The 19,013-nt window shown below is 41.9% G+C and overlaps 2 protein-coding genes across 4 annotated transcripts in view; one reads left to right on the top strand and one right to left on the bottom strand.

Annotated features, from left to right (window-relative positions):
* Nucleotides 1-2,743: 2,743 nt before the first annotated feature.
* Nucleotides 2,744-12,391, bottom strand: LOC310858411 (pannexin-1-like; the record flags this gene model as incomplete). The annotated part of the gene is made up of 5 exons (XM_083764519.1): nt 2,744-2,896; nt 4,181-4,688; nt 7,902-8,101; nt 9,682-9,803; nt 12,208-12,391. 5 exons carry the CDS (start codon nt 12,389-12,391, stop codon nt 2,744-2,746), a joined length of 1,167 nt encoding a protein of 388 aa, XP_083620645.1.
* A 1,464-nt stretch (nt 12,392-13,855) lies between these two features.
* The window catches only part of marf1 (meiosis regulator and mRNA stability factor 1), a 65,859-nt gene continuing 60,701 nt past the window's right edge, over nt 13,856-19,013 (top strand). For all 3 annotated transcript variants that reach the window (XM_083765875.1, XM_083765876.1, XM_083765877.1), the window contains exons 1-2: nt 13,856-13,954; nt 15,217-15,429. In XM_083765875.1, coding sequence (XP_083622001.1) covers nt 15,265-15,429 — 165 coding nt within the window. In that variant the 5' untranslated portion in view covers nt 13,856-13,954; nt 15,217-15,264. The remainder of the gene's footprint in view (nt 13,955-15,216; nt 15,430-19,013) is intronic.

A 19,013-nucleotide genomic window follows, 5' to 3' on the forward strand; every position in this document is an offset into this window, starting at 1 on the left:
CCAGAGCCTAGTCGTGGTGAGACGTAGGAGGGGCCCGGACAGGAGTCAACCCAGAGCCTAGTCGTGGTGAGACGTAGGAGGGGCCCGGGGCCCCGGACAGGAGTCAACCCAGAGCCTAGTTGTGGTGAGACGTAGGAGGGGCCCCGGACAGGAGTCAACCCAGAGCCTAGTCGTGGTGAGACGTAGGAGGGGCCCGGGGCCCCGGACAGGAGTCAACCCAGAGCCTAGTCGTGGTGAGACGTAGGAGGGGCCCGGGGCCCCGGACAGGAGTCAACCCAGAGCCTAGTCGTGGTGAGACGTAGGAGGGGCCCGGGGCCCCGGACAGGAGTCAACCCAGAGCCTAGTCGTGGTGAGACGTAGGAGGGGCCCCGGACAGGAGTCAACCCAGAGCCTAGTCGTGGTGAGACGTAGGAGGGGCCCGGGGCCCCGGACAGGAGTCAACCCAGAGCCTAGTCGTGGTGAGACGTAGGAGGGGCCCGGGGCCCCGGACAGGAGTCAACCCAGAGCCTAGTCGTGGTGAGACGTATAGGAGGGGCCCGGACAGCTAGGAGTCAACCCAGAGCCTATAGTCCTTCCACTGAGGATACGTCCCAGGTGCATCCATGCAGTGTTTTTTTTGTTCTCTGCTTTGCTCCATTGCCCAATGGAGTCATGCACCAAACATAACACATCTATAAGCTCACAACATGTTCTGATGCAACGCATCGTGAGCTTGTAGGTCAGCTATATTTTTAGTGAACGTGACTCTGTCTTATACGTCAAACTATAGGAATCAGGCTTTTGGTAAATATCACAATATTGGTCTGACTCACTACCCAGATACGAGCTACCCAGGCTTTTTATTGACATTTCAAGCATTTTATAAAATAGAACGATAATTCAGTATTACATTAGGCTATACATACAGTATAAGGTGTCACAGGATATTAAAACTATTAATGTATGGCTCAAACGTGATATTTTATCACGAGTGTATTCTCATTCCTGTTGTCAACAAGCATCATTATATTATTCAGTAACCAGTGTGATAATATTTATAAGAAAATAAATAATACTAATTAATACTAATAATGATAATAATACTACTACTACTACTAATAATAATGGCAATAATAATAATAATAATAATAATAATAATAATAATAATAATAATAATAATAATAATAATAATAATAATATTAAAGGGATTGTGACATTAAAAAAAAGGTTTTGGAATTGTTCTTGTTTTTTTTAGGTTTTCTAATCTCAATTGCACCCAAAAAACATGAACTTTTAACATTCAGTAGATTTTCTGTGATCTGGGGTTTTCTGGCTCAAACAGGTGCTCTGATTTGCCGGCAGTAAGTGACATCACTTACTGCAAATCCCATATATGTCAATGGGATTTGCCAGCAGATGTCACTGTTTCACTGTGTTGCCTGTTTTCATTGTAGCTCAAAAGGCCCAAAAAACCCCAAAGAAAACTTCAGACCACAGAAAATCCACTGAATGTTCAAAGTTCAGGTTTTTCGGGTGTAATTGAGGTCATAAAACCTAAAAGAAAAAAGAAAAAGAAAAAGAAATGAAAATGAATGTCATAAAACCTTTAATAATCATAATAATCATAATAATAATCAGACCTAGCATCAAGCTGGTGAAATTTGATTTTGGGTTGTAAATCCTAGGCCATGGGTTACTTTGGTATAACATTTACATAACACAATATTCACATGCTTTATAGATCAATATCGCTGGCTCTAGAAAAAGCAGCTTTGAGAATTGTATTATTGCTGATGGCCGAGTTGAATCACGCTCCAAGTCTAACCTTCAAATACTTGTAGCTATACAATACGGATAATATATATATATATATATATATATATATATATATATATATATATATATATATATATATATGTCCATTATTCATGTTTACAGACATGCTGAAGGTTATTATTGTTAGTAAAAGGTTAGTTTAAAAGTTAGCCACAAACTAATATTTCACAGTGTAACTTATAGGATAGGATAGGCACTGGCAGTTTACTGTATCCACTACAATGGCTCATTCCCGTTTAGAAAGAATACTATTGATCAGCACTAATTTAGATCACTTTTGGGTCTAAGACATTTTCCCTTGGAGTTGCACTGCATATAAATGTATTTTCAAGTACAGCACCATGTGCAATTTCCATTTTTCTGCCCAATCATAAGCAGCAAGGGCAAGACTTACCGGAGGTGAGACAAATACAAATTCCAAGGTTAAATGCCACGCAACATCCATCATTTCATTACTTTGAGACCAAACAGCCTCATCAGTAAGACACTCATGGGCTCCATTTTCGTCACCGCTAAACCCCTTATCCCTAAACTTTAGTTTTACTATTTTGAAAAACATTTTTGAAACCCATTTTGGGGCGGGAACCCCTTTTGGCATCATGTCATGCTTTAGCTATTGGAAAATAGCAGACCTACAAGCTCATAGCGCGCCATCGAGTGGCGTGCTACAAGCTTGTAGGTCTGCTATTCTTTGAAAAACCGAAGAACGACTGACATGGAAACGAAACGCTTTTTCAGAAAACTGTCATCTTGAATCTGATCTCAGGTCAGAATGGGCTAAAATGGCCAGTCTACAAGCTCACAACGTGTCAATGTAGATTGGCTAGTTGAACTATTTCAAAAATGTTTTCCAAAATAGTAAAAACAGGGCAAAGAAGTTCATAGCGGTGACGGAAATGCAGCCCGTTGTCTTTACCTCACAGAGACATCACCCTTCAGGTTTACAGGCTTCATTGCAGTTCTTGTTAGGCCGCAGTTTTTTACTGTCCACAACGTCAGTCTTCACTTGGCCCAGGGTGCGGAGCACGCACATGGTGTCGAAGGCCTCGTCAACACCGGCTTCTTGGAGCAGCTCTAGCACCTAAATCACAATACATCATTATTTATTTTATTTTATTATTATTATTATTATTACTTTTACCATCGTGAATGACACCGTTAGATCGTCATTCAAAGCCAGTGGTGGAAAAAAGTATTCTCATGCTTTACTTTAAGTAAAAGTATCAATAATGCGACTCTGTTACATCCCAGCAAGCCAAATGACGTCATGATGACTATTCTTAGGATTATTACGTCTAGTAAAGAAATTACTTTGAGTGAAAGTACAAATGTATTGGCATCAAAATGTACTTAAAGTACCAAAAGTAAATTATGCAGCATGCATGTCCCATTTCAAGTTATCATGTATAACAATTTCTATTGAAAAGAGCAGCTTGTAGATCGGGCATGCAACACCGTAGAGGCGCTATTTTCAAATGGCAGAAATGTACTGTACCGTATATAGGGCTGAAGTGGATATAGTGTAGGCTGCTGTAGCCTATGTTTTACTTAACCCATTCTGACCTGAGATCAGATTCATATGAGGTTTCCACTGGACACACACTGGTCTGATTAATACTAATCAAAATCTACAAATTAACTAGTAGTAACTAACTAAAGTTTTCACATAAATGTAGAATGTAGTGGAGTAGAAGTAAAAGTATTGGAAAAGTAAATTACCAATACCTCAAAATTGTACTTAGGTACAGTTAAGTAAATGTATAGGCCACATAGTTACTTTACACTACTGAAAAAACAAAAGCCATAATAAATATCAGCTTATTATGTTGGGGGGGTAGAGTGGCTGGATGGCAACCACAAGGTTGCCAGTTCGAACCCGGGCTCCCCCAGAGTCAGTGTCGAAGTGTCCTTGAGCAAGACACTGAACCCCTAATTGCTCCTGATGTAAAGGTTTGTGCCTTGCATGGTTTCCGCCTCCATCGGTGTGTGAATGGGTGAATGTAATGCACAATCTATGTAAAGGTGTGTGAATGGGTGAATGTAATGCACAATCTATGTAAAGGTGTGTGAATGGGTGAATGTAATGCACAATCTATGTAAAGGTGTGTGAATGGGTGAATGTAATGCACAATCTATGTAAAGGTGTGTGAATGTGTGTGTGAATGGGTGAATGTAATGCACAATCTATGTAAAGGTGTGTGAATGGGTGAATGTAATGCACAGTCTATGTAAAGGTGTGTGAATGGGTGAATGTAATGCACAGTCTATGTAAAGGTGTGTGAATGGGTGAATGTAATGCACGATCTATGCAAAGCGCCGCTACAGTATATAAATGCACCATTTCACCATTCACGTTGAAACTCACCTGTAGACATTTAAAGGACTTGAGTTCACTCAGGTTCTCCTCCAGGAACAGCAGGTAGACGCTGAGGTCGTTGTAGAAGGGCCGGACCAGGCCCAGCGTGCCGAAGCCCGGCAGCATCTCGTAGGGCCGCAGGAAGGCCGAGGTCTGCCGCGCCGGGCCCAGCGCGCCGTACACCACCAGGGGCGCGAGCAGCGCGTACACCGCCAGGTTGATGTAGCTGAGCAGCCGGAAGACGCCCACCGCCACCAGCTTGCACTGCACGGCCGCCGGCAGGGCGCTGTCGTTCCTCAGCACGCCGGTCCTCATGTCGCAGGGGAACTCGTCGGTGAGCGAGGCCAGCCGGATGTAGTAGGCCAGGTAGAGGCACGCCAGCAGCAGCGTGACCAGCGTCAGGCCCCGGCACGCCAGGTACTTGAACGCCAGGCAGCGGGAGAAGCGCTTGGTCTTCAGATATTGCTCCACCAGAGGGTATTTGTTGAAGCAGCCTTCGGTCAGGTCCAGAGCAGACCTGGAGAATGTCAGATCGGCGTGGTGTCAGAAGGTTAAGAAGAAAGGCACACACAGGGAAACACAACAGATACTGTATATTTATATATGTGTCTTTATCACTTTCCCAAAACATCATCTTCCTTGTGCTCGACCAGTGATGATGAATGAAAGGGAATGAATCTACAAATAAAACAAAACAATTATGTAAGCCCTACACACTAACTTCTTTTCAGCCTGTGTCTGTAACAAGTGTAACAGGGCATGTGAAATATCGCTGTTTTATGTTTTAGAGCGGCAAAGAGAATTGGACCTCTAAACACACATCGTGTATAGAAATACAATAACTCCTGGATACCAGGAGTGTAATACATCCATGCATGGTTGGCTATGGTGAATGTTGTAAACAAGATGTTGGCACAGTGATTCTACTGATACATGAGTACAGGTGTGTTTTAACTGTTGCCACTATGAGTAATATAATTAGTTCATTTCTCTCAAGACAAAGTTCATAAGAAGGCTAAAATAAGTTCATGATTGTTTATTATATTTACTAGTCCTTACCCGTTCTGAATATATGAACAGCAAATGATGTTCAGTGTGGGTAATGTGTTGTAATAGATCACATTACTGATAGGGGGGAACGGGGAATTGTTTACAGATGGTCTTGGGAAGTTAGGTTGGGCACAAAAGTAGGCTAATTAGTAGGCTACTGTAGTTTCTTTTGCAAGAAAATGCTGCAGTACAATCATAAGTATACCATTGATAGCTTGGTATTGTGGCTGCTTTGGAGAGGTTATCCTTTAAGATGAATAATCAGTTGGATAAATATGATTTGAAGTGGAACGTGTTCCTCAGTCATGTTGCAGGTCCTTTGGTGTGATCCATGGTCAGGCAATGCCCTTTTGCTTGTTTATTGTATTAATATACATAGTCCTTACCCATTGTATGGACTATTGCCCCCCATAAATATATTTAATTGCTCTTCATTTTAACTTGTATAATATATTTGTGTCTTTTTTGTGTGAATAGAAACAGCACTATAACATGAAATTATTTGTATAAATGCATGGTAGGGAAATGTTTTCATGGCAAGGACTGTAAAATGTACACTTATTAGCCCACAGACCCCCATTTGAAAAGTATGAAAGACCCCAGTTTGACATGCAGCACAGAAAGTATGGGCTGTCGCACAGGTATTCCCAAATGTACAGTGTGGGTAATGTGATGTAATATATCATATTATTGATATATGTATTTTTGAGGAAGAATTGCTTTAATATAGACTTGTTCACTGGAAATGGAAAAACAGTACATCATAGTCATACATAGAACTGAAAGTCTCAAACAGTCATTGTCATGTTAGTAGTGTAGTAATTGCATTTATGGGGAGATGAGTTGTTCAGTACCCCCCCTGGTGGCCGCGGGGGGTACTGCGCCCTGGGTTGGATTATAATTTCATATAAATGGGTGATGTAAAAACAATATCTGTACAGTAAATACGACAGTTGCGTCGGTAAAAAGTAGCCTAGCTGGATTGTGGGAGCGTGCAGATTTATTTTGGCATGGAGAGATGTGTGCTAATAGTGTGGCTCGGTCGGAGATAGACCACGGACAAATAAACGGGTTTTTATTCACTAATAAATTCATTATTAATCTTATTGGAAAAATGGCTTCGTTAAGACCTCCATATTATTATGGTCAATGCCTGTGTGAAAAGTGGGAGCGATTGGTGCAGGCAATGAGGAGATAAGTGTTTGTTTCTGACAGACAGACAGACATTCATTCAGACAGACAGACAGACATTTGCTCGTTTATAGTATGATAAAAGTAGAGCATAGCCAAGGAGCTCATAGTTTAAGTCATATTCATGTTAAAACCTTATTTCATGTATTTTTCCTGTCAAAGTTGTAATGCTTTTATTTTGAAGGGTCAATGCCACATTCTGTGTCTCGTTTGGTCTGCTCTCATCATCTCATGTCAATTTGGTACAAAGACGTTTTGTAGGATATGCAATCAAGCCACAAGCAACAGAAGCAGCAGACTGTCTAACTGTCATTAAGCAAAGGTTATAAGGACCTAAGACTGAAGAGATTCCCTTCTTTGATTTATGCACGCAGCCAACGAGGTATTTGTTTGTTTGTGTCTGTATTTTACTACGTGAAATGTTTGCATCTACATGCTGTGCATGTCACTTTGTGTTGATTGTAACGTCCTTGTTTTATTGTTTATGTTTAGTTTTCACGGTGAATTTGGAGGATCCACAAGCCTACAAATAAATCAGTCTGTGCTGGGAGGGAGTTACATGTGTGTTTATTATTGAGTATTTTACAATGGGACTCAGTATCAAGCAACAGGACTCCAAATCCAAATTCAAGTGACTTGATTGACTAGAAATGTAAAACTATAATCCTGATAACTTTGTTTAATCCATTTAGACATGAGGACGATTCTACAAATGTCTTCTAAAGTTTTCTTGAAGAACCTATGTTTCTATATCAGTGGTTCTCAAACTATTTCATGTCTAGGACCCCCAAAATTATCTGAAATTGACGACACTCATCTGAAAATATGTTGTTCCAGGGACCCCCCCCCCCCCCCCCCCAGAAGCAAATATTTGAGTTAAAATTGTTCACTGGGAAAGAATATATATTCAAAGATTTGCACACAATTTCATTGATTTTCAAAAATAGCAGATTTACAAGCTCGTAGCGCGGCACTCGGTGCCACGCTATGAGCTTGTAGATCTGCTATTTCTCAACAGCTAAAGTATAACATGATGTTAAAGATGGAGTGCCACAATTTTTGTATTTTTCCAGTTTTGTATGTGTCTATGAGGTGACAGTACTTCATTAGACACCCTGGAGTTGTTTTTATGTGCAATGGTGTATTAACTTTGTATTTAGGGTTTCTTCCTGGAGGCTGAACCCTTGACAGTCAAACGGGCCAATGAAATAAACAGTGATATAGTGACATCACAGTTCAGTTCAGGTGGATCACCACCCATCACCACCCACCAGGCAAACCAGGCATACTTAATGAACTGGTGGGCGTGTCCACATAAAAGCAAGATTTTAACAAATACTGTACACTTTTTGGAAAAAGTTCTTCCCCCTTATATTGTAATAATACCTGATGATCATGTTTTAGGGTTGAAAAAAATGGTGGCACTCCATCTTTAAAAAACACCAGGAGGGGTTGCTAATCATGTGGCATAGAAGAATGGTGCTTATACTTTGGAGTATCGTCTGGCGTGTCTTTGCTGTCGAAGGATGCCAGGTTCTTGGCCAGTCTGATGGAACGGTTGTAGAAGCGGTCCAACTCCTCCATGATGAAGTGGAGGTCAGAGGAAAGGTGAGGAGCCGCCGTGTAGCGCCAGAACAGGGCAGGGATGTACATGACGATGGCCAGCGACAGCAGGATGTACGGGAAGAACTGAACAGAGAAACAATGATATAGGAATGTTAAAATGCACATTATTATATTAGGGGCACGGTGGCACAGTCGGTAGTGCTGTCGCCTCACAGCTAGAAGGTCCTGGGTTCGATTCCCGCTCGGGACGCTGTGGGCGCTGGCGGCGTGTTTCCTCCTCCGCGTCATCAGTGACCAATACCTGACGGCGGGGTTGGGCACCCGTGTCCCCTATGGTAGGTACCCTCACATGTTCTCCCCGTGTCCCCTAGGGTAGGTACCCTCACATGTTCTCCCCGTGTCCCCTAGGGTAGGTACCCTCACATGTTCTCCCCGTGTCCCCTAGGGTAGGTACCCTCACATGTTCTCCCCGTGTCCCCTAGGGTAGGTACCCTTACAAAAAAACATGCAGTAATCCTGGTCACTAAACTGCCTCCCCCTGGCCAGCCGGGGCGCCTGATGGAGGGGAAAGGAACTGGTTGGAATAACGTGTTCCTTCCACGCGCTACGTCCAACCAGGGAAACTCCCCCCTGTCAGGTGTAAAGGAGCAACTTGGACACTCAGGCATGAAGGAAGTTCAAGTCCGTTGCTCTCCCCTTGTCCCCCATATATGGGGACTAGGTTGGTCTCCCCTTGTCCCCCATATATGGGGACTAGGTTGGTCTCCCCTTGTCCCCCATATATGGGGACTAGGTTGGTGGAGGGTGTGCAGAGCCCATGCAGGATCACATTTATGATTGACAGATGATTGGGGTGAAAAATGGGTTACAAAATCGTGGGATAAAAAAATCTATTTAAAAAAAAGCACATTATTTATTAGTCATTTTTGAAATATTAGTTTCATTGGAGAAACCCTCCAATTAAATGATTGATCCATTGATTGCTAAGATGATTTATAACCCGAGAAAGCAGCACTATATATGGCTTGTTTCTATTGGGGTCCTTCATATACGGTACTCAATTAATCAGAAATCAATATTGATCAATCACAGTGCACACTGGGTGTTTTTTTTAACACGTAACATGACTCATGCAATAAAAAAAATATATATACTAGAAATCAGCAGCACAGGTTAAGAACCGACTTGAAATGACTAAACTGATTTAACATAGATTTGAGCTACCAAAAAACTAAGAACAAAATGTAGGATGGATGGACACAGAAACGTTGGAGACTGAGACATACAGCATATATTCTGTACACTAGGCTACAGCATATATTCTGTACACTAGGCTACATTACAGACACTTTTCTAAATGGCACCTCTAGGCTGAACAATGCACATTTTTCTTTCTCCAGACAGTATATATTTTTTCACTAATGTTCATTCTCCATATAGTTCTGCCAGTACATTGTGTATCATCAAAATGCACATGCACAGTTTCACACACACACGCATGCACACACACACACACACACACACACACACACACACACACACACACACACACACACACACACACACACACACACACACACACACACACACACACACACACACACACACACACACACACACACACACACACACACACACACACACACACACACACACACACACACACACACACACACACACAGAGACAGACAAGCCTGTAGTACCTTGTGCAGCCATAGAGGGGAGCTCTCAGACTGCTGCTGCACTGCTGCCCAGCAAAATGATTCCACATAGACTGCTTGTCGCATGGAGAATTTGGTCGGAGGGAAACAGCTGATTTGGGTACCTGGGGGTGAGAAGAAGAGAAATAACTCAAAATAATGAGGAACAATCTGTGATGCCTTATTATGGTGATTCAAAGAGACACCATCAACTGTCTGCCAGACAGACAGTACTGTGTGTTCTGACCCAGTTCTGTCGGTATACTGCTAACATCATTGTCAGTTATGATGTGTTGTTGTCTGTCTACCCTCCCCCGGGTATTGTGGGTAGTCATGGGCACAGTGCACAAATAGCCGTATGGTGGCATACTTTGGTCCAACACAAAGATGAAATACTGCTGTAAATTTGAGTTCATCCATACCGCTGTTACACATGAAAAGGTTTTAACGGAGCTGAGAATATCCTAATTATTGATCTGTCTATCTATCACTGACCACATAGGCCTATAAGATATTTTTCCATCCATGGCACCATGTGCTCCAATAATAGCTGGTAACAGGCTGACGTGTCAATATAGCGGCTTACTGGGTCAATACGGCAGACTGTCACAGAGACTAAAGAGGATTTAAACTAAGGCAGTGTGTTCTGTGTTGATCTCTTCTAATGTCGTGTTGTTGTCAAATGATTTTCTTTACTGAGGAATACTCCTTTAAATTAAATACTAACAGTGAAGAGAATATATACCGTATGTTTTAGAGATTTAGATAATTGAAATCCTTTTTTTTCCTCCTTTGTCTTCGATTGATTGACTATTTTATTGACTAATGTAAAGATACACTACATTACATCCTTATGCCCTGTTTTGGGTGATTCTGGCTCAGTCTTCTGAGTTGAGAAGTGAAATAAATAATATTTGGGTGGACATACTCTGGCCTACATGCTTCCTTTGCATCCCTCAGTCCTTTCTGTATGGGCATAGTATCCCTCAGTCCTTTCTGTATGGGCATAGCACAGTGGTTTATCCCTCAGTCCTTTCTGTATGGGCATAGCATCCCTCAGTCCTTTCTGTATGGGCATAGCACAGTGGTTTATCCCTCAGTCCTTTCTGTATGGGCATAGCATCCCTCAGTCCTTTCTGTATGGGCATAGCACAGTGGTTTATCCCTCAGTCCTTTCTGTATGGGCATAGCACAGTGGTTTATCCCTCAGTCCTTTCTGTATGGGCATAGTATCCCTCAGTCCTTTCTGTATGGGCATAGCACAGTGGTTTATCCCTCAGTCCTTTCTGTATGGGCATAGCACAGTGGTTTATCCCTCAGTCCTTTCTGTATGGGCATATAGCATCCCTCAGTCCTTTCTGTATGGGCATAGTATCCCTCAGTCCTTTCTGTATGGGCATAGCACAGTGGTTTATCCCTCAGTCCTTTCTGTATGGGCATAGCACAGTGGTTTATCCCTCAGTCCTTTCTGTATGGGCATAGCACAGTGGTTTATCCCTCAGTCCTTTCTGTATGGGCATAGCATCCCTCAGTCCTTTCTGTATGGGCATAGCATCCCTCAGTCCTTTCTGTATGGGCATAGCATCCCTCAGTCCTTTCTGTATGGGCATAGCATCCCTCAGTCCTTTCTGTATGGGCATAGCATCTAGTGGTTTTATCCTTTCTGTATGGGCATAGCACAGTGGTTTTCAACCGCTTTCAATAAATAAGGCCCATTATTTATTCTGCATTTACTGTAAGCCACGGACCACCATTTGATGAGATTTAGCCTCTCAGACCCTAAACCTAGAATATTTTGTTCCAACAAACGTTGATCAAAATAACAATTCTACGTTCTCTGTATAGGCCAGGCCTATATAGACTTCTTGTAAATGAAGTATAATGCAGATGTTTAACATTCATTTAACTCTTGCTTGCGAGTATATATGAAACCAAAGTTTTGATGATAAACAAGGCTCATATGTTTGAGAGGCCTGTGGAGTTTTGGCAGAAAGAGTTAATGAAACCAAATGGACCCTTAGAGTTAAAGATCTAATAAGGATCCAATTGGTTACCAACTATCTCCATCATTTAGCTGCATGGGGACCACCTGGCAATTAACCCCCTCAAGGACCACTGGTGGTCCCCGGACCACTGGTTGAAAACCATGGATGGACAATATTTCAGGGTGGAGTCTCTCAGCATAAATAACATCATCTCTTTAACCCATTCAACATACAGTCTGAGCAAACCCACGCCTTCAATAACAAATGCTCTTGTTTTTAATACGAAAACCATGCATTGTCAGTCACACGTCACGTGTAGGCGTACTGTAGGCCTACGTGTACAAGGTAATACACTAAAAAGGTTCTCCATTTATTGACGAGAGTTTTTGCTGCATGATGATGAAATAATTAGCCATGTGTTTTAGAGACTGCATGCGGTGGGAAATGAAATACACTTAATGCCATTTGCATCATAGGCTTAACATCTATACTCACCCACTGATACTACACAATCATAGGCTTTAACATCTATACTATTACTCACCCACTGATACTTCTTGGGCGAACGCCAGAGAGATGAGGAACAAAGGCAGACCGACCGCTAGGATGGTCACAATCTTGTCAGCGGCCAGCTCCAGACGCATGCCTTTGTACTTGGATTCGGCCGCCGGGTCTTTCATCAAGAAGTCAGAGAAAACATATTCTGTGGCTGCGTGGGCAATCGCCATGGTGAGGGGAAAGGTTTTTTTTTTTTTTTTTTCAATATTGTTTTACAAAAAAAAACTATTCCTTTTTGGTTTCAACCAACCTTCTGTCTGGTATGTAGGCTATTGTCTCTCATGTGGTCTCGTGTAATGACTGATTGAGCCGCTGGTCCGTGTTTTATTGTTAATACAGCCTGTGGTCCCAGATTGATGGTCCACTGACTGGCATCAACTGGGGGCAGTCTTGTCCCGATCCGGAAGAGGTCGCTCTTGTCAATCAGAAACAGGGTTAAGCACATAATAATAATAATAATAATAATAATAATAATAATAAGATTCAGTTCAGTCTATGTCAATTACAGCAGTCATAATGTGCTAAATGTGAACAGTAGACAGTGTTGCCAGATTGTGTGAGAGAAATAAGCAACCAAGTCTATGAAAACAAGCCCAAAAGAAGCGACTATATGGCTAGATTATAGCCTACCATAGACTTATACCGGTATATAATATAATCGATTAAACCACATAGGCTATATAAAAAAATAGCCTATATCTCGTAAAAAAGTGACAAATGTAGATTTAAAAAAATTAAAACATTTTAACAATTTAAATCTGGTATGAGGGTCCCTCCTTGTTCAAAACATGTTGGACAACATTACAATGAATGTGGGGGTCCTTCGTCCTTCACATGGAAATGTGTAGCTAGTACTCTAAGGTTTGAACATCATTAATTAGGATTCAGGAAACACACCTAAATAAGCAACGACACTTTAAAAACAAGCACAAATAAAACAAATTATACACTTTAGAAACACGCCTAAATAAGCAACGACACTTTAAAAATGAGCACAAATAAAACAAACTACACTTTAGAAACACGCCTAAATAAGCAACAACACTTTAAAAACAAGCACAAATATAACAAACTACACTTTAGAAATACGCCTAAATAAGCAACGACACTTTAGAAACACGCCCAAATAAATGATGATTTCCTGTATTTGGATATTTAATATATAAATATAAGTGTATATTCGTACGTCTCTAAATGTTATGATGAATTGAAAATGGTGGACCCTCTTGTAAACAAGTGTAATACTTTATGTTGTCGTCCTCCACTCACAGTTGACAGTCTTTGTATTGAGTTGTAGTAGCCTACTTGAAATGTACTGTAAATACTTCAATCAATCAATCAATCAATCAATCAATCAATCAATCAATCAATCAATCAATCAATCAATAAATCAATCAATCAAACAACTACACTTTAGAAGCAAGCCCCAAAACCAGCAACCGGCATTATAATAATAAGAGCACAATATTAACTACCAATAATATTTACAAGCAACTTTACGGAAAAACCCCATAATAATAAGCAGACATGGCAACGCGGCCTTACGGTCATCATGAGCGCACGCGCACCAGTCATCATTTACGACAGCTGCGTGCAGTTTGCGGCTGTGTTTTCTTTCCACAGGGAGCCTGAAACAGAAACAGTGGACAGACAGTCAGACAGACAGACAGTCAGACAGACAGGCCTTTGGAGGAGAGGAGGAAGAAGATGTGAATGCAGTGAGAGTTTTAAAAGTAAGACATTTAAAACACCTACATAAATATGGACACATTATTATTACTCGTCAGCTCGGCTATACGAACAACAAAAACCAGAATCTCTCGAGCTGGCTGTTTGTAAACAAGCTAGCTTAAAACAGCATAGCTATAAAAGCTCCTCCTCGTATTTTGGTGCTTTTCTTCTGAGATGAAACGCAAACAATAAGGCGACTTGTCGTCGTCGTACACCAATTAATACACTGATAGCCATTTACCGCCGACGGTGTGTAAAATCGACCGACGTTATTATATTTCGTCGTTTGTTTCTTTGACGAACTTTGTGCTAACTTTGTGGCTAATCGATGCATATGGTCCACGGCAGTGAGGGTTCACACTCTGTTTGCTTTGGATAGATAAGAGCAAGGCAGTGTTTTTGGCAGCACATTTTGATTTTAGTTTTAGTCACAGTCTCTTGAATAGTTTTCATTTTGTTTTAGTCACATTTTAGTCACCTGGAATGTCTTAGTGTTAGTCTAGTTTTAGTCGACTAAATGTCATAAGATTTTAGTCGACTAAATCTTGATTTTAGTCGACTAAATCTACAGTTTATTTAGTCGACTAAAATTAATTTTGGTGGGCCTTGATGTCGTCGTAATGACTGATTTTACACTTGCTGAAAATAGCCGATCAATAAGCTCACAAGTGAGCTTGTAGATCGGCTATTTTCAGCATGCAACCAAGTGTAAAATGACTTATACTGGATCTCTTGTCCACTAGTCCCCTTCCTAGCATTTTAGTTTAGTTTTTAGCTGTTGACGAAATTGTCAATACATTAGTCTTAGTTTTAGTCATCGTAGCTTAGTTTTCATTTAGTTTCCATTTAGTTTTCGTCAGTGAAAAAAGGTAGTCGACGAACATTTTTCGTCTTCGTTTTAGTCGACGAAAACAACACTGGAGCAAGGCTGTTCAAGTTATAAATGTCGACGCAAAACGTCAGTTTGAAAAATAAGAAGAACGGGTCACCAGTTGTGCTGAGAAATGTGAACAGTCGATATTTGCATAGGACTGTATATTTGTATGTCATTAGATACATGTTCAGATTAATTGAATATGAAGGACCCCAAAGGAAACAAGCCGTAGTGCTTTCTTGGCTTAGTTATAAATCCTCTTTAAGCAGCAGACCTTGTGTTGAACTGTACTTTCCTGAGCTTTTTTTTTCTCCTGCAAGTTGTGATTGTTAATACAAGTATTCAATCAATAAAAGCACTAAGCAAGTCGGTGTATTTTGTCACACCCAGGAAAGCATGAGCGAGAGAAGATGGTGAAAGACCCTGCATGGTTATAGGATGGAAGCGTTGGGACAGGAGCACGCTGCGTGCACTTCTTCCAGACCATGGCTCAGTCACCCGGACGACCCAGAAGGCTCAACTCTGCTTTGGAAACTCCCAGACTGCCTCTCCACCTTCGAGAACACCACCACCACCACCACCTCCACCTTTACAAACAAACCAGTATGTACTACTCGGTACCCTGTGGCCTAGCTCTGATTCACACCCTTCCTGATACGATTCTGCGAATTTCTGCCCTCCAGTAAGGCTATGGGGCAAACGGGGTTAAATCTCAAATCGAAATCAGACCAGCCTCTCCTCTTTAGTGGAAATCTCACGAACGTTTGACCTACTCACCAATACAAACACGGGTTGTGTCATTAGAAAGACTACTTTCCTTAGTGGAAGCACTCTGAGCCCCCACACACATTTGACATGACACAAAAACAGAAATAAAAATACAGTTGCATACATGGAGACATGTGTCCACAGCTCAGTCTAGTCCTGGACAAAAACCTGATTAAGCCTCAGAGTCGACTGATGGACAAAAGACCTTCAGTCTGACCCTTATTGTATCCTGGAACACCATATCTCCTTCCTGAAGGCGGCAACCTATACTCTCCATACAAAACTCCATACAAAACTCTTGGCGGCAGTATTGTATCAGTGTATTGTGCTGGCTGTCTGCCCAGCGCACTGCCCAGCGCATTATTAATAATAATAATAAACTTTATTTATATAGCACCTTTCATACATAAATGTAGCTCAAAGTGCTTTACAGAGCAGAAAAAATAATAAAAACAAAAGCAAAACAAAACGGCATTAAAACAGGCATGCAGTTAAAACAATAGGACAATAACGCAGTGTCAAATCAGGAGAAGGCAGTGGTACAAAGATAAGAACAGATAAAATAAGGCAACGACATTAAAAAACAAGCAGTAATACAATACAGTGAGGACGTGAATAACAAAAAATAAAAGATCACTTAAAAGCAATGTTGTAGAGGTGGGTCTTGAGCTGAGCTATAAAAATGAATCAATTTTCAATTACTGCATCGTCCATTTCTTGCTTCACATGTTTTCAAAATTATTCTTGAACGTTTAGTTGAAAATCACATTGTGTCTGATTCCAAACACAAACGTAATCGAGCATTCTGATTCAACCAAGCCGTAAATACATTTAATTATATAATGCAATAACATCATGAATCATATTGTATATCTTTTATACATGACTGGACGGCGGTGTGACCAGGGCTCGGCAGTGCGAGCAGGTACTCTCATTTGCTAGTAAAAATAGTACCGTGCGAAATTGTGAAATGCATTTTTTTAGCACCCGTGCCTCTACAGAATTAGACAGTTCAATCGTCGTGATAAAGACGAGCTCTGAAGCCTCTGATACAGCAAGTGCACATTCTATAAGTCAGTTCAACACCTTTAATTTATATATTTCTGTAGTACGGCGGTGTCGTTCACCAAAAAGAGCAGATCTACAAGCTAACAACATGTCGAGGCTCGATGCGTCGTTGGCTTGAAGATCTATTCCCCCTTGCTTCCACCGCACTGCCCAGCCCTTCCCCCTTTTAGCACGCTGTGCTGTGTGTCGCTGTGCTTCCCTGGCAGGCAGCAGACAGAGCGAACGCAGGATAGCACGATAGCACGATAGCATCACCCCATGATAGCATCACTCTCTGTGCACGCACAAAGAGTGCATGCACGCACATGGACGGATTGGGCAGCGGTGGCTCAGCGGTAGAGTGGCCAGATGGTAACCGCAAGGTTGCCAGTTCGAAGTTCGAACCCGGGCTCCCCCAGAGTTGGTGTCGGAAGTGTCCTTGAGCAAGACACTGAACCCCTGATTGCTCCTGATGTGCTGTTTGGTGCCTTGCATGGTTTCCGCTGCCATTGGTGTCTGAATGTGTGTGTGAATGTAATGCACAATATATGTGAATGTGTGTGTGAATGGGTGAATGTAATGCACAATCTATGTGAATGTGTGTGTGAATGGGTGAATGTAATGCACAATCTATGTAAAGGTGTGTGTGAATGGGTTGGGTGAATGTAATGCACAATCTATGTAAAGGTGTGTGAATGGGTGAATGTAATGCACAATCTATGTAAAGGTGCGTGTGAATAGGTGAATGTAATGCACAATCTATGTATAGCGCCTTGGATAAAGGCGCCATTTACCAGGCTACTGACATAGAAAGAATAGGTGGGCCCCTGGCTACTGACATAAAGAATAGGTGGACCCCTGGCTACTGACATAGAAAGCAGAGGTGGACCCCAGGCTACTGACATAGAAAGAATAGGTGGACCCCTGGCTACTGACATAGAAAGCAGAGGTGGACCCCAGGCTACTGACATAGAAAGCAGAGGTGGACCCCAGGCTACTGACATAGAAAGCAGAGGTGGACCCCAGGCTACTGACATAGAAAGCAGAGGTGGACCCCAGGCTACTGACATAGAAAGCAGAGGTGGACCCCAGGCTACTGACATAGAAAGCAGAGGTGGACCCCAGGCTACTGACATAGAAAGCAGAGGTGGACCCCAGGCTACTTTCAACGTGGCATCCCTATTTTTGAATGTCATTGTGGGCTGAACATTTTGGGCTGAACATTTTCACTGACTGACTCTTATCGGCCCCAAAACAATAGTGAAAATATCGGGGGGGGGGGGGGGGGGGGGGGGGTTTGCTAGTGGATTTTAGAAATGGGGGCCATAAGGTAACTTTTGTTTTGCCACCCAAATGATGGCCCTTTCATTATAACAAAAGACATTCCAGGGAAAGCAGGCCAGCAGGTTAAATGGAGCCATGTTTCTGTGGAGAAAGGAACAATGCGGTCGCCGGTCTCTGGCACAGTTAAAATAGTAATGCTACCTGTTATTATCTGTAATGATATTTAAGGGCGGCCATCTCTAACCCATTCTGACCTGAGATCAGATTCATACGAGGTTTCCACTGGACACACACTGGTCTGATTAACCCATTCTGACCTGAGAATCAGATTCTAAAAATGTCAGTCGTTCTTCGATTTAAAAAAAAATAGCAGACCTACAAGCTCGTATCGAGCCACTCTGTGGCGCGATATGAGCTTGTAGATCTGCTATTTTTCAATAGCTAAAGCATAACATGATGCTAACACCAAAATGGGTTCCCGTTCAGAATGGGCTAAGGCAGGCGCGGAAAACACATGCTAACACAACAGTGATGTGTGTTACCATGCATTGATTCTGAAGTGTATTACACACACAGAGTAATATATACATACAGTAGTAGGACAGATCTATGACGTCCTCTAGTAGATTATGGAACCTATGATAAGAACAGAATGAGCAGGAACACGCTTTGCATCTCATATCATACTGTACGTACAGTCAGGCCCTCTGATACAGTAGTAGACAGTCATCATGTCATGGTTATCAATATGCTTATGCAGCGATGTGTCGTCTGAGTCAGGCAGCTGAGGCCCGTAACCTTAACATTATCCACAGGGGAAAATACAGATTGTTAAATGGTAAATGGTGCATTTATATAGCGCCTTTATCCAAGGCGCTTTACATAGATTGTGCATTACATTCACCCATTCACACACACATTCACACACCTTTACATAGATAATAGATTGTGCATTACATTCACCCATTCACACACACATTCACACACCTTTACATAGATTGTGCATTACATTCACCCATTCACACACACATTCACACACCTTTACATAGATTGTGCATTACATTCACCCATTCACACACACATTCACA

Source organism: Protomyctophum parallelum, assembly GCF_964188405.1.
Source record: "Protomyctophum parallelum genome assembly, chromosome: 5".
NCBI lineage: Eukaryota > Metazoa > Chordata > Actinopteri > Myctophiformes > Myctophidae > Protomyctophum > Protomyctophum parallelum.